The sequence below is a fragment of the Equus asinus genome, chromosome 15, assembly GCF_041296235.1.
Source record: "Equus asinus isolate D_3611 breed Donkey chromosome 15, EquAss-T2T_v2, whole genome shotgun sequence".
NCBI classification, from domain to species: domain Eukaryota; kingdom Metazoa; phylum Chordata; class Mammalia; order Perissodactyla; family Equidae; genus Equus; species Equus asinus.
Window position 1 is genome coordinate 45,832,866 of NC_091804.1, and position 15,995 is coordinate 45,848,860.

A 15,995-nucleotide genomic window follows, 5' to 3' on the forward strand; every position below is an offset into this window, starting at 1 on the left:
GCAAACATGGACTTAATTTCCTTTATAAATTTAAAGACAAAGAATAATCACAGGGCTAACTGGATTTTCATATTTCCTTTCCTGAAACCTTCACAAATCTTTGCCCGGCAACAGCAGCAAGTGTTGTTTTTTCCAATTTCCCCAACTCAAGGAAGAATACAAATATAGCACTGTTTAGAAAAAGAAGAGGCGTGATAATGGATATGGATTGCAAGGCCCGGCTCCCAGATCAGACACTCAGTGGGAGCACTAGTCATAAAATGAAAAATACCCCAAAGAAGAAGTTGTACTTTTCCTTGCCATACAAAGACAAAAACCTTAAAGTTTAGCTAAGGATTGAGCTAATAGGCTCCAAAAGGAGCACCATCCTTAGCTGTTCATAACTAGAGAGGGCATATAACACGGGACATGATGTACAGTGTCCAAGGAGCTCATAAAATTGCCACCGCTACAGATGTGCCCGAGAACGATCTGCTTTGATATTGGCACTGACTTCAGGCTTGCACGATAGCAAAACAAGGAGTCAAACCCTTGCAGGAACCTCCATAGAGAGATCCCTGATGTTCTAGCTGTGGGGAGACTGAACGAGTCTCCCTTCTCAGTGTGTGCACACAGTAAACAAAGATAAGCACAGGCACATATGCAGCAATACACAGGCCCGTGCGACACACAGCCCAGAAATAGCCCGTTTTCTCTTAAATTACAGTGGACAGCATTTACCTTGAACATCTGGATCATTCATCATATGCTCCTGCAAACTATCAAGGACTTTTTGAATCTCGTTCCTGGCCACACAGCTGTTATGCACAGTCTCAGGTCCGCTCCAGCCTTCTTCCTGCGGCCCAGCCTCACTCAGAAGCAGCTCTAAGTCCTTGCTGATGTCAGGAAGAGGAGTTCGCCAATAAAGGAAATTATTGAATACATCCTCAGGACTCCTTGGGCAGGCCCAGGAACTCAGCCCAGCGTGGCTGTGGATGGGGAGGTCGTTAATAACAGGGAGCTTCGAGAAGGCACTGGCCTCTGGGGAAAGCCTGGTCAACTCAGCTCCAGCCAAGACAGAGTCTTCCATTGCGTTTTCCATCAGGCCATTAGAAAAGCTGTTGGCATGTGAGAGATTGCTAGTCTCTGCTGATGTGCCTTCCACGGGCAGATCCGGCTGTGGCTGCACCGGCTTTGTGGAACTAGGTTAAATTGAGGAAAGCAAACTTTTAGCACTGCGTGATAACAGACTGGAAGTAAGAGGAAAACATGAGATCCACACCTTCGCAAGCCAGTCTTCCTCTCTACCTGGCCACCTGACCTCCTGTGTCTCCCAGTGCCAGAAGACGACAACTTCACAAGAGAATAAGAGGTCCAGTCAGCCCCTTTACCCCACTGGGAGCATTATGTGCATTGAAAATGCCAAACAAAAGTTCAACCAATCCCTCCATTCAAGTGGTGAACTGACCCTGGCTTCTGCTGACACACCTTCAGGAGCAAGATTTCCTGCACTTACTGCTGGTTAGTACCTCCACCAGGGGGCAGGCATCAGAAAATAAAAGGTGTCGAAGTCGCTAAGGGCCAGCTATTTGAAAACCACTTGGAAAGTCTTGATAAGGAAGATGCTGCACACAGGCCTGACATATAGCAGGAACTCAATGAATTTGAATGGAGAAGGATGGAGAGGAGGACGCACCAATCTTCGAAAGGATTTATGTAAATTACCCACTCTCACACTCCTGTATAATACTAACAATGGGCAGACGCTTATAAACTACCTCGGATGGTCTAGTTAGTATGAACCCATCATCCTCAGAGGAAAGATATGAAAAAAATCCAAGATCAATCACTAGAATTTACTAGAAAAACAGTCTACTAATGGTGGGTCAGGAATATCACCTTTAATGTGCGTGTAATATCCTACGGCACAAAACTACATTTGGGAGACTTCACATTTTCCCTGTAAATTATCCAAAGAACTTCATTAATCAAAAAGTAAGAGAAAATTTTCTTTATAGGCTTATTTAATCTCTACTCTCAATGAATATTTTATCTAAATTTAGGAGACACAGTAGCTTCATTATTTATAACCTAGTAGTCGTGTTTCAACATCATTATTGCAATTACTTTTTCCTTCTTTACATAATTAAAGCTCTAATATTCCATCTTGCCCAGAAGGTCACTGTTACTAAACTGTAGACAAGATAATTGCTAGAATTTCAGGTGGACGCTTGAGGTGACGCAGGGATCCTGGTAATTGTCCTGGTCGGAGCTCACCAGGCTGAGGAAGTGCTACCGCCACTGGCTGCACTGGACGACCCCGAGGTGAAAGTGGAGTCCAAACCCTGAGCCAGCGGTCGGATGCTCAGGGTGCCGTCTTCTCGAATATAAAGGCCGGCTCTGGAGGGGTTTGCAAAAGTAGAAATGAAGGGGCCCAGGGACTGGAAGGCAGCCTGGCGCACCTGAAACCAGAGAGAACAGCCCAGTGAGTGTGACCTCGGCCAGGGCTGATCCCAGGCTGAACAGACGGCTCATCACAGACAATTCACTGTTCACCAAATTATGTCTAAGCAGATTTAGTGCTTTCTAAGGCATTCCCTAAATTCCAAAGAAACGATTTTTCAACAGAAAATGAGGAAAAATTTAGCATCATCATGTAGTTTTTATTCTTCCAGAATATTAATTCCACATCAAATAATTCCAGACTTTATAAAGCATCTGAACAGACCCTGTTAATCATTACAGGCACGTTTATGAGAGTAACAGAAAAGGGAACAATTCACACTTACAGTTTTTCCCTTCTCAACTCTCATTTCTGTGATAGTCACTACCAATGTTAAGGTGTGTGCCATTTTCTTTTTTTTAAAGATTGGCCCTGAGCTAACATCTGTTGCCAATCTTCTTTTTTTCCTCTTCTTCTTCTTCTCCCCAAAGCCCCCCAGTACATAGCTGTATACTCTAGTTGTAGGTTCTTCTGGCTTTGCTCTGTGGGACGCCACCTCAACATGGCTTGATGAGCAGTGCTAGGTCTGTGCCCAGGATCCGGACTGACAAAACCCTGGGCCACCGAAGTAGAGCACATGAACTTAACCACTCGGCCACAGGGCAGGCCCCCTACTTTCTTAATTTGCACCAAAGCAGCTTTTGAGATTTTAGGTGCCCTAATCCCCAGTGGGTCTAAATATGCTGACCAGTTGAAAAGACAAAATACACAGTCACAAGTCCAGAAGCCAAGACAAGGCCAGAAAGCTTGCTGCGGCTGCAGGCCAGCGCTGCGAGCTGCCCGCACTTACCCAACGACAGGGGTCACTGATGAGTCTGATGAAGAGAGGCGAGAGCTTGGTTCTGCGGAGCTCGGGAGATGTGCTGTAGGACACCGCCATGAAGCACTCGGCACAGGCTTTCCGCATGCCCCAAACATTATCTGAACAGAGCTCAAAAAACTTGGGGATCTACCAAAGCAAACACAAGTGTTACTCAAATGTGGTTTCCCCGAGGGAGGGCAGCACCTGTTTTATGACGTAGTTAAGGCATATCCATAAATTGATGAGAAAGAAAAGGGAAACATAAACTAGTATAAAAGCAACCATTTGAAACAAACAGAAATTATGATAAGTAGAATAAAGAAACATTTCTTTTAACTCTTAATGCTAGTAAGTGACTTGGTTAAATTTAACAAGATAATAGAGAAAACCCCCCAAAAGGCAGAATGACTGATATTCGTAATGTGAATTGTGAAGAAAAACTGTGAATCACTTTGAAACTTAGTGGATATCCCAATTAGCTCACCCACCCAGGTATCACAGATACCAAAAAGGTAACTTTTTAAATTTAAAGTATTTTCTTTTATTCTTTTTAGACAAGATTAAAATCACCAACACAGTGTGGATAACCATGTGCTTCACGGTGTCGGGAAGGCGACTGCCGCTTAGCAGATGCCCCAAAATACTCGCTCCCCTTTCCTTCCTCTCAAGAGTAAGAAAATGCTGATGAGGCTGTGGACCTACAGGGCCTCTGACTAGGCTATTTTAGCGATAGGAGTCGAACTGTTAAAAACTGATAGTAAAGTAAGTAATGCCTGTGCACAGAAATGCACACTGTGTCCAGCGGCACACGACTATGAGCCTGGACACGGAGCTGCTGTGAATTCTCCTGCAGGCTCCCTTCAGCAGGCCTCGGGCAGACCACAAGCGTGTCGTACTGCGAGCTCTCCGTTAAACCAGCTGTCACATCTTACTGGTTCCCTCATTAATACATGAGAGAACTATAAAATCTTTGACACAAGTTCATTTTATATCTGTATGAAGGTCATGATTACATCCTCTTTTAAAATTTATCCTTTAAAGATAAGGCTTTGTTTGTAATATCCTAATGTAAAATAATCAGCCGAAAAGCTCCATGAATGGGAGTATATGATCAAGGAAAATACCCGCCTACAGAAAGGTTAACATGCTGGTCTCGGCTGTTCCTCATGCAGACACGTTACGTGGATGGTGTCGCTCCCTGTATATTCAAAGCGACAGCCCACTAAAAATACTTTTTGGTTCGAACTCTGTTGACATGGCTTATACTTTAAATAAAATTAAACAAGCTTTTGAACTTCAATTTCAAAATCAGTTCAAAGACTATACTTCCAACCATACAGCTAGCATATCCTGTCAGATAAAAGTGGCAAGTGCGTATTCAGCATAGTTCTCTAGGTGCCAGGTCTGGGGCAGGCACTGGAGAAACAAGGATGAACACGATAGGGTAAAGGTCCCCTGTCAGCAAAACTATAATGAGGTGTGGGAAGGACAAACAAGCACTCTGAACAAATGATGTGGGAATGCTGAGAAGGGAGAAATTAATTCTTTCTGACACAGTGGGGAGGTGAGTCTAGACAAGGAAAGACCTGGACAGAGGCCTATGCACATGCAAGCTGGGTGTGAAGTGTCAGCAGGGTCCACCAGGTAGTCAGGAGCCCGGAAGGAGAGGGGCAGTGATGAGCAGAGGCGTGAAGAGGTGAAGGAGCAGAAAGCCTCAAGGGAGCTGAAAAGTCACCTGGCCACCTAGCTGTACCTCAGAATCTCAAGGGAATTCATCAAAAATACCGACCCTCGGGCCCTCCCTCCCTCCACCCTACCCATGATTCAGATGCACAGCCAAGGGGAGACCCACCCAGGCCAGGCCGTGTGTGGTCTGAGAAAGGAGACTGGAAGTGGCGAGGCAGGGAGGTACTTGTGAAGGGGCCTGAAAGGCCAATAAGTCAAGAAGGGAGAAAGTGGCCTAGACAGTGAGAAGAGACTGGAGGAAGTGACCAGTGAGGAAGCAACAGCAGACATCCAGAGGAAAGAGCACTGGGGCTGCTTCTGCTCCGTCCCACAGACCAGTGCCTAAAGCTTAGGAGAAACATTAGCTTCAGAAGTCAAGAACTTTGAAATTGATGAATGCAAAACTGAGCTGCCATTCCAAAGTAACAGACTCATAAATACAAAACTTTAGAACTGATTTTAAAAGCGCCCTAAGAAGTGCATCAGCGATTACAATTGGCAAAACTACACATACCAAAAATTTCTCAGTGGCTTCTTGTCCAACGGCGTGACAAATATCACCAAAATTTGCAGCACATACCTTAAAAAGGCAAAAGGCATACCCATTATTCTCAGCTTTCTTTTTGTCTTAACGAATTGCAAAACTAACAAGCAGGAACTTCGAGAGCAATTACTCCTCTAGTCAGGCAGCTAACAAGCACTCACCAAGCCCTGCGCCCACACGGCACCACCCAGGTGCCTCTGATGCACTGGAAACAGAAGATTTACAATAGACTACCAAACTCTAGGACTTTCTGGCTCCTAATTGATCTCAATACATAATGCATTTGTTAGCAATAGAGCAAAAGAGACCCTTAATATTCTCTGCATGGCAAATGAGACCTATCTTCTCGCCAATGCGTCATAAGGAAAGACGAAAAGGAAGACGGCCAGTTACAGGAGGAAGAGGGGGCTGTTCAGGAAGGGGTGATAATGGCCTTCAAAAGGAAGAATTTGACAACCAAGTGATAAGCAACTAAAAGGGAAGGGGGAAGGCGGGGTTGAAGCTGGAAGTTATAGCAAAGATAAGAGGGTTCTGGAGCAAATCACCCCAGATAATGAAAGACCTGCACGGCTGAGCAACAGCATCTAACAACCAGCCAGCAGGGCTGTAGCTCCTCCTCCAGCGCCTGAGCGCACCAGGTTCACTTGCACAGAACCTCACCTCCAGGTCCCCACACACGCCCTAATTGCAGGAAAGCTGGCAACACTCTGCTGGTGTTTTCCTTATACAGATTATGCCGGCCACATTTTTCTTCCAGACTGTGTCTACTGAGGAAGTCCAGAAACTTTAAAGGAACCAATTTTGAGTTTTTTAACTTTTTTAACTTTTCACGTTTTGAAACTATATGTTCCCACCTTCCGAACTTGAAAGAGTTTCCCATCACCACACAATTCACAGAATCGAGGAAGCAGCAGGCGTTCAACTGTGCTCTTGCTCAGCACTGAAGCCAGTCTGCAGATTATCTACAAATAACCAGAAAATTAGAGTCACTTGAAATACCAAAGCATGTATCGCACCTATCGCTAACTGGATTCCAAAAGCTAATATTCAAAATATTGCCAACATTCCCAAGAAGTAAAAATAGAGAACACCTTATTCTGAGTTTTGTCAAGTTATCTCATCAATAGAAGGCCAAATATTTCTCAAGTTTTACTCAGATAAGGGTTTGTCTGTAGCTCAAGAGTTGCCATGTGCCAGGTCCCCACTATGTGCCCAACACATAAATGAACAATTTATGCACATTAACTCATTTTGCCTTCCCCAAACCCTATGGGCATGGGTATTATTTGTCCTCATTTTTCCAGAAGAAGAAACTAATGTTCAAAGAGGTTAAGTAATGCAACCAAAACCAAGTGGTGGTGCAAAGGGACATACAGTAATAGATGGACAAGGTATAAAAAATGACTTGTAGGCACTGGAGAGTGACCAAAGCTGGTGGAAATGAAAGGAGAGCAGATCCTCGAGAGAAGGGAACCTCAGTGGGTACACTGCTGCTGCTTTTTGCCCAGGGGCACTCCCACATTCTGCATGGCTAGGCAGGGTAGCTGGACCTCACGGTAAAGCTACAGTTTTACTGGCTTGAGAAGTCAGAGAAGAGAGACTGAGCTTGCAAGAGCAGTTGGAAAGTGAGGGCAGAAATCCTAGGAAGGAAGGAGGGAGCTAAAGAAGGGAGAGCCCCCAAATCTGTGATTAAACCCTACTCAAATCCTTGGCTGATCTTGGAACCATACATGCATGGGGGAAATGGTAAGATTCACAGAGAAAAGTAATAGCTTGAAGGGAAAAAACTGAGTGGTTTCAGCTACTGACTACTGCAGGGGAAAAAGAATCTGAACTGTTGGCTAAAACAAAGTCAACAGTCTTCAGAGGAAAATAACAGGATCCAGAGTTTCTACAATGTTTCACCAAGAAGATACAATAAATAATTTAAAAATTCATAGACATGAGAAGAAATAGGAAAATGTTACCCATATTCAAGAAAAATATCAGTCAGGAGAAATAAATCCACAGAAGATCCAGACGTTAGAATCAGCAGACTTTAAAAGGACTTTAACGCAGGTATTACAAATATGCTCAAGGACTAAAAGGAAAATAGGGTCATAACAAATGAACAGATAGGAGATCTCATCAAAAAAATGGAAACTATAGAAAAGAACCAAGACTTCTGGTAATAAAGCAGTAGCTTCATTAGACTTACTCTCTTACAGATAACAATTACAGAATCTTTAAAAAAACAACCATTTGAGAGCACTGGAGAGCAACCAAAAGGCAGAAACTGGAGAGGAGGCTATCCTTAGAAGATGAACAGCAAGTGGAGAGATTTGCAAGTAAAGTCCAAAATCTGTGTATACAATTTGCTGAGATATTTGGCTGACTGCTAAACTACACATGGGTGGGGGAGATCTCAGGAGATCCAGCAGAAAAGCATCAGCCAGAAACTAAACCACCTGAGCAGAGATGTTAGCTGCTGCTCACCATAAAGGAGACAGCTGGGAGTTGGAGATCAGACAAGACAACTGCCTGCTACACAAAAAAAAATCACTTTAGAGAAGCAAAACACTGGCAGTGTATTATTTACAATGACTGGTGTTCAATTAAAACTAACTACCTATGTGTTGACAGGAAAATGTGACCCACAATAAAGAAAAAAAGCAGTCAATGGAAATCAACACCAAAATGATCTGAATGTCATAACCACCAGACAAGGACTTTAAAGGAGCTGTTATACATCTATTCAAGGATTAGAAGGAAAATTTATGCATAAAGAAGGACATATAGGAAATCTCTATATCACAGAGATGCAGAAAATTAAAAAGGCCAAAATATTATAGAGATGAAAAGCATAATAACTGAAATAAAAAGTTTAATGGACAGGCTTAACAGCAAACTGGAGGTGACAAAAAGTCACTGAACTTAAAGATAGATCAATAAAAATGATCAAATCTGAACATCAGAGAGAAAAATTACTTTAAAAAACCCTCAAAGATCTGCAGGACAATATTAAGTGTTTAACTTTGTGTAATCTAAGTACCAGACTGAAAGGAGAAAGAGAGAATGGCACAGAAAAAAGCACTTGAAAGAACAATAGCCAAAAATTTCCCAAATTAGGTGAAGGGCAGCAACACACAAATCCAAGGACTTCAATGAACACAAAGTGGGATAAGCATTCATTGTGCAAAGACAAAGAGGAGAGCCTCAACAGCAGCCAGAGAAAAAGGATACTTTATACACAGGAGTACATCTGCAAGACAGCTGACTTCTCCAGAAGACAACAGGGTGAAACCCTTAAAGGGCTGCAAGAAAAACAAAAAGAAACCTGTCAACCCACAGTGCTACAGTCAGCAAAACTATCATTCAAAAATGAAGGCAAAATAAAGACATTTTCAGATCAAAACAGAGATTTCATTATCAGCCAACCGAATTAAAAAAAAGTACTGAAGGAAGTTTTTTAGGCTGAAGGAAAATGATACTAGATGGAAACTCAGATCCAGGAAAAGAAGGAAGAGCACCAAAAAGGGCAAAAATGTGGGTATAAAAGGCTATATACTTTTTTCTCTTCTCTTGGTTTCTTCAAAAGATATCATTGTTTAAATCAAAAATTATAACAGCATATTTCCAGGTTCATAATGTAATGTGTTATGTCACAGCACATACAAAAACACAACACAACAAGCACAAAGGAGGAGAGGGAGAGCGTGGAACTACACTGTTGCAAGGTGCTATATTTTCTGAAAATCCTCGATAGAAAAATTAAAAAGCAATTAGCCCAAAGGAAGGCAGGAAAGAACTAACAGAGGAACAAAAACAGATGAGACAAATGGAAAAAAAGTAACAAAATAGCAGCATTAAATCCAAATATAATCAATAATTACATTAAACATAAATGGACTAACATTCCAATTAAAAGGCAGAAACTGTCAGACTGGATATAAAAGCAAAACCCAACTCTATGCTAATGAAAGCAAGAACACTTTAAATGTAAAGACATGAGGTTGACAGTGAAAGGATATAAACAAATCTACTATGACAAACAAAAAGGACAGGAATGCTGAAGTGGTAACAGTAACATCACAGTAGACTATCAACCACATATTACTATCAGAGACAAAGTCATTTCTTAATAAAAGGGTCAATACATCAGAAAGATATATACATTAAATGTGTGGCTTTAAATGCTCAAAATGGAAAAGAAAGTAGCCTTAAAAATATTGTTTCCTCCTTTAGAAGCCAGAAAAATACAAGCAAGTTGAAGAATTAAAGGAATAATAAAGAGTAGCAATCGATGAAAAAGAAAACAAGCAATAAAGAAACTGACAAAGCCAAAAATTGGTTCTTTGGAAATATTAATAAAACTGACAAGAGACTAAAAAGATAGCAAGACTGATTAAGAAAGAACAAAAAAGAGAAAACACAAGTTACCAATATCATAAATGACAGGGGATAACACTACAGATCTCACAGGAATTAAACGGATAAAACAATATTGTTGGGGCCGGCCTGGTGGCAAAGTGGTTAAGTTGATGCACTCCACATGAGCAGCCCCGGGTTCATGGGTTTGGATCCCAGGCATGGACTGACACACTGTTCATCAAGCCACACTGTGGTGGTGTCCCACATACAAAATAAAGGAAGACTGGCACAGATGTTAGCTCAGAGTCAATCTTCCCCAAGTAAAAAGAAGAGGGCTGGCAGCAGATGCTAGCTCGGGGATACTCTTCCTCACCAAAAAAAAATAATATTGTAAACAAACTTATCCTAATACATTTAACAACTTAGATGAAATTAATAAATTCCCTAAAATACACAACTTATTCAATGACACAGATGAAATAACAAATCTGAGTAGCCCCATATCTGAATTGAATCGGTTATCAAAAACCATCTCACAAAGAAAACTCTAGGACCAGCGGTCTTACTGGTGAATTCTAACAAATGTTTAAGGGAAAAATAACAACAGTCTTAAACAAAATCTTTCAGAAAATAGCAGAGAGTACTTCCCAACTCATTTTTTGAGGCCAGAATAACCCAGATTCTAAAACCTGACAAAAACATAATAGGGAAAAAAAAAACGGCCTACAATAGTCTTCTTGAATACAGATGTGAAAATTACCAACCAAATGTTAGCAAATAATGAAGAGAACACTCTTCACAGTAGAATGTCAACTAGAATCATCAATGGACACCAATACGAGTGGGTGAAAGTTCAACAAAAAGCATCCTTACATAGTTTCAAAGTAACTCCCCTTAATACTTCCTGAGGGGAAAAGCAGTACCCAGAAACTCAGCAGACACCGACCCTATCTACTAAGTCATGAGTTAATAGCACCAAGATCAGGAGAAGCTGAAGCCTTGGGCCTCCTACTGTGAAACATAAGAATACATTACTTCTGTGATATCCTGCCAAAAACGCAGAGCCTGATCTAATCATGAGAGAACATCAGACTAACACAAAGAACTGCCCTCTCCTCTTTCAACGTGGTAACGTCGCAAAATTCGAGGAAAGATTCAAGGCCTGTTCCAGACTAAAGGAGGCAGAGAGAGATGATGATTCAGTGCAATGTGTGATCCTGGACAAATGACAACATCTGAACAGGAACTGCAGATAAGATATTAGCACTGTATCAGTTACATTTCCTGATTTTGACCAATGTACTAAGGTTGTTTAAAAGAGAATTCCTTGTTTTTACGAAATAAACACTGAAGTATATAGGAGTAAAGGGGCACAATGTCTCCAATTTACTCTCAAATGGCTCAGAAAAATATATATACATATGTGTATGTATATATCTGTGTGTGTGTGTGTCTGTGCGCGCGTGCACACGTGTGTAGAAAGAGGGAAAATATGATAAAACACATGGAGCTAAATATAAGCTACTGGAGAATCTGGATACAGGTATACAGTTCATTCCTGCAACTTTTCTACAAGTTTGAAATTAAAAACAAATTAAAAATCACCTTCCCCAAATTTTTAAAGAACTCTCCCACTCCCCCCCAAAAAGGAAAAAGAAAAGGAGGGAATGAAGGGAGGGAGGGAGGGCTTTCCTGTCTCTGCAGGCTGCTCTTCCCACTACTCAGCACTGCCCTTTTACAGCAGAAAAAGGTCCAGGGTTAGCAGTGCACCCTCCATTGCATTTGGAATCTGCACACAGCTGACAAGAGGGCAAAGAAAACCAACCAGAGTAGGGGAAGGGGAAATGATCCCCACAACACGAATGAGGAAAAGTCTTCCAAACTTAGAGGACACATATTTCTGATCTGATGCTGGGCAGAGCTGTGTACTGTGACAGCCACAATAAATGAGGACACAAGGCCTCCGTATCCAGGGCAACAGGCAACTAAAGATTAGTGCCCGGTATCTCCATCCACCCCTGTCCATCTGCCACACCCACATGACCTTATTACCAGCCATATAAGACAAATTCAGATTCATTAAAAGTCAGCACACCAAGTGACAAGAAATGATATTCCTGTGGCCCTGGGAACCACTTGTATGGAATGACGATCTTCACTTAGTTGCTTGGAGCCCACTATTCTTTATAGCACATAACCACAACATTCTTTTTAAATAAATGCACAAATAAAAATGAGCTTAAAAAGAGGAATGACGACAAAAAATGAGGAAGCCTTAATGTGAAAACGTGTTGGGAGAGAAAAATAGGCTTCTGACAATTAGTTATAATCTCAGAATGCTAATGGCCTTCCTGCAAGCAAGAGGAATTATAATTGGTCTCCAGTGGCCTGTTTATGCTGTCTAGATATAATTACAGGATACAGCACTTCCAGTTTTTACCGATCCATTCATTCAACAACCAGCATTTATTCAGTACTGACTCTGGGCCTGGCACTGTGCTGGGTGCCGTAGCAGAATGACAGCTGTGTTTAAGAAGCTCACCATTTTGAAGGAGAAATAAACAAACAAACCAAGTTCACAATTCAATTGCTAAATGATAGAGACAGATATGAACTAAGCCTTCTGACGCAGGAAGGAAGAAGACACTCCTGTCGCCTGGCATATCTAGAAAGACTTCACAAAACAAAATGCATATGTATGTGAGAAACCAGGATGGAGGAAACCAACATGTAATTGGTACTGCATAACTCAATTTTAAAATGCCCAGGACATATCTAGTTGGCTATCTTTGATTTTCCTAATCATGTATGCGCCGGGCTTGCTAGCATCAGAATCAAATGATTGTAACTTCCAGTGAGAATGAAAAGTCTAATGAATAGATGCACATTTTGTCTATGGAGGCGGGCAGTTTCCTCAGAGAGAGAAGCAATTCCTTCAAAACAAAACGGCACTGTTCTGAGAGTGTGTGTGTTTATGTACATACAGATGTAGCAATATTCACACCATATGGCTGCAAAGACAGCCCCAAAACACAAGGGCATTGGAGCAGCACAATTTGCTTCTTTTCTCACCTACGACCTCCTCACAAGTACACGTCGATGCCTGCAGTGTTTGGTGTGTCACTCACAGACCAGCTAAATGAGACCCTGCCCTCCTTGGGGAGCTCAGCAAATCACAAATGTGGCCGTCTTTTCCTTGAAGAATGAAATCCACTCTCTACCCATATTGTCATTTCCTAGCTAAAAAGAAAACAGCACCCTCTGTGCTCCGCAACTCTGGATGCCCAAGGAGTGAGTCCCTTCCAAGACCCCTTGGCCTGCAGGCTCCAAGGAAAGAAGACAGAGCATCTTCTGAATCTGACCAAAGCACGCACGGGCCAGACAAGGCTCCCAATCCTGCTTCCATCAGGGGTCCACAGGCAGAGAAGGGGAGCTCCTCCAGAAACACCCCGACACACAGGTGTGCCTTGGCCTGGGGAGGGTTCAAGACCACTTTGCTTCTCTGCAGCCACATTTGAAAGCTTATACACTCAAGTAATTACATCAGCAACTCACTTTGAATGAAAAACACAATCGATGTGAACTAATTTGTTCTGCAAGTGATTTGTGGAGAGAGCTTTTTGAAGGCTTGTTATATTTTCCAAATATTTTCACCAAAAAAAAAGGAGAAGAAGAAGAATATTGCTGACAAGAATGGAGTGGTTGGAAAGGAAACAAAATAAAAATCATGCAAAAATGACTTGAGCATTATTTGTCATAGGATTATCAGTCTTTAGTGATAAGATATTTGGTTGTCAGCTGTAACCTTGGAAACTCGCCTGCCCAACTTTCAAACAAAAAAAGATCTAGTTGGCAAAGTTCACTGCTCAGCTGCCAAATACCCCAACTAAATGATATTATCCAGGTTCATTTTGCAAAATAAATTTAATTTCTTACAGAGAAATTTGAAATTTATAAAAGAACCCTGGAGAATTTGAATTTTAATAATCAATTATTCTTCAGCCTGATTCATCTTATAAACATATGGAATATGCAAAAATTAAATTAGTTTAAAAAGCCAGACCTTTAACTCATAGTTGAAGAAAGCTTTTACATAAATGAAGAATAATTGCCAAATGTTCTGATGCTGTAATACAATCTTTTAGCTCCGTGGTGTATGTTTCTGCACTTTGAAAAAGAAAATTCCTTTCTCTACCGTCATTTTTTTCCAACCAAGAAAACAACTATCTTTTATATCTTACTGTACTCATAATTAAGGCTTATGATTTTTTAAATCTTTATGCACGATTTATCCTGAAATGGTAGAATACTCCTGGACTCCTACTTCTGGACACAAATGGAAAGGGCTGTGCTGCGCAGCATCACCTGCACAGGTAGGTGGAGGCGGCAGCCGCGCCAGGAAACAAGGGGGCCCTGGGCAGCCTCCCCCTGAGCCACAGAGAAGGCCTTAGGACAAGCTGGGGAGTCCTGGTCTAAGGGCGACACGTGAAAGCCAGCACTGGCTCATCAACTGCCAGTTTGTGAACAAGGGTCCCAGAAGCAAGTAGAAAGTCCTTGATTGTACAATCATTGCACAAGGACAGAACCTTACAAACCCAAGGACGTTGCAAAATTGACTATTAAAAGTAGAAGAAATTTAGGTTTTATACTATTCCTTTAATTGTATACCTTAACTGACATGAGAACAAATACCTCCACACAGTATTTCCCACACTGCTGTAAACATTTTGCCCATGTCTACGTTCGTCAGAGTGATGCTTTCATATTTGCCGACATACCTGCTTTAGACTCGTCCTAATCTATAAAATAGACGCACGTGTCTACTAAATTTTTTTTAATTGTCCAAGCACCACCTAAAATCATCTTCCATACCAGCCTGGGTTCCTTACTTTGGGAAACAAGGTCCATGATTCAAGTAGGTTCAAGGATTTACCTATAAATCTCAGCATCTTGCCCAGCAGAAGTCTAACCCAGCTGCCACAACTCTACCCGAATCACTCCAATTTCCCAAGCTCTGCCCTCATGAGACAAGTGGGGACATAAGGAGAATCACTTCCAAACACGCTCAGATCTGAACCATGAACTGTCTCTGGCCGAGGTCACGTCACCAGCCACCTTGCTTATGGGAACAGTGCTGGCCGACATCGAGCGCATGTGACACTTCAAGTCACTCACACGCCAATATGGGGCAGTCCCCCAAGGTGCGCAGCTGTCATTGCCGGAAAGACTCACGTTCACAGCCTCTGCTTTATATTCATCATCACTGTCCGGGGCAGAGAGCGCCAGCAGGATTGGACACACTTTGTTTTCAATATCATGCTGGAAAATGAGATCTTGTTCCAAAAGAATCAAGAGCACTTCCTGACTTGATTTTCTAACCTAGAAGAGGAAAAAAGGCAAAAGGTGAAATACAGAACCAAGGTGCTCTCAGGATCAAGAGCAAACTCCTCCAGCAGAGCGCTAAGCTGGCCCCTGCCTCCCCAGCCCTGCGGCGCACGTGAACCACACAGGTCTCGGGCCCTCTGGTCGCACTTCCTTCCTGAGGCCTTAGAACATGCCGCTTCCTCTGCCTGACTGACTCTTACCATTCCTCTGCTCTCAGGCCAAGCATCCCTTTGCCCTGAGCCAGTCAGATCAGGCCCCCCACCTGCATGCTCACAGTGCCCTGCACTCTTCCTGCACAACTCCCATTCCAGGTTTCTACACACACACACAAACACACATCTTTTTTTTTCTGTATGATTACACATTGCCATCTGTCTTCCCCACTGCCAAGAGTGAACCTTGAGGGTGGGTCCCATACCTAATTTGTCCTTTGTCCTTCCGTGCACCCTCAGGACCTGGCCACATATGGACAACACAGAGCGCATCTTCCCTCCACAGGCACAGGGATTGGAAAACACAGTGCCATCCTCCAGCTGCTTTGTAAAACCCCAGCACACCACACCCGGGCATGAATTATGGATGCTGCAATAGAAGGCAGCAGGGCAGGGGCCCAGAGAAGAGTCCCCACAAGGTGGGACACAGAAAACAAAGACTCCTGAGTCCACAGAAGAGGAAGGTTGAGGACGTGTTTGTTCTTCGCAGTCTGC

At 42.5% G+C, this 15,995-nt stretch overlaps 1 protein-coding gene across 8 annotated transcripts in view; it reads right to left on the minus strand.

The window, feature by feature from the left end:
- LOC106825186 (serine/threonine-protein phosphatase 4 regulatory subunit 1-like) overlaps positions 1–15,995 on the minus strand; it is a 77,520-nt gene that overhangs the window by 13,553 nt on the left and 47,972 nt on the right. For 6 of the 8 annotated variants that reach the window (XR_011494707.1, XM_044748073.2, XM_070486184.1 and 3 more), the window contains 6 exons: positions 15,136–15,282; positions 6,408–6,515; positions 5,524–5,589; positions 3,273–3,431; positions 2,257–2,441; positions 721–1,181 (listed from right to left, as the gene is read on the minus strand). Coding sequence is in view for 7 of the 8 variants with exons in the window: in XM_044748073.2 (XP_044604008.2) it covers positions 721–1,181; positions 2,257–2,441; positions 3,273–3,431; positions 5,524–5,589; positions 6,408–6,515; positions 15,136–15,282 (1,126 nt within the window). In the remaining variant the exon portion in view is untranslated. The remainder of the gene's footprint in view (positions 1–720; positions 1,182–2,256; positions 2,442–3,272; positions 3,432–5,523; positions 5,590–6,407; positions 6,516–15,135; positions 15,283–15,995) is intronic. The other 2 variants (XM_044748076.2, XM_070486186.1) reach the window with 1 other exon arrangement.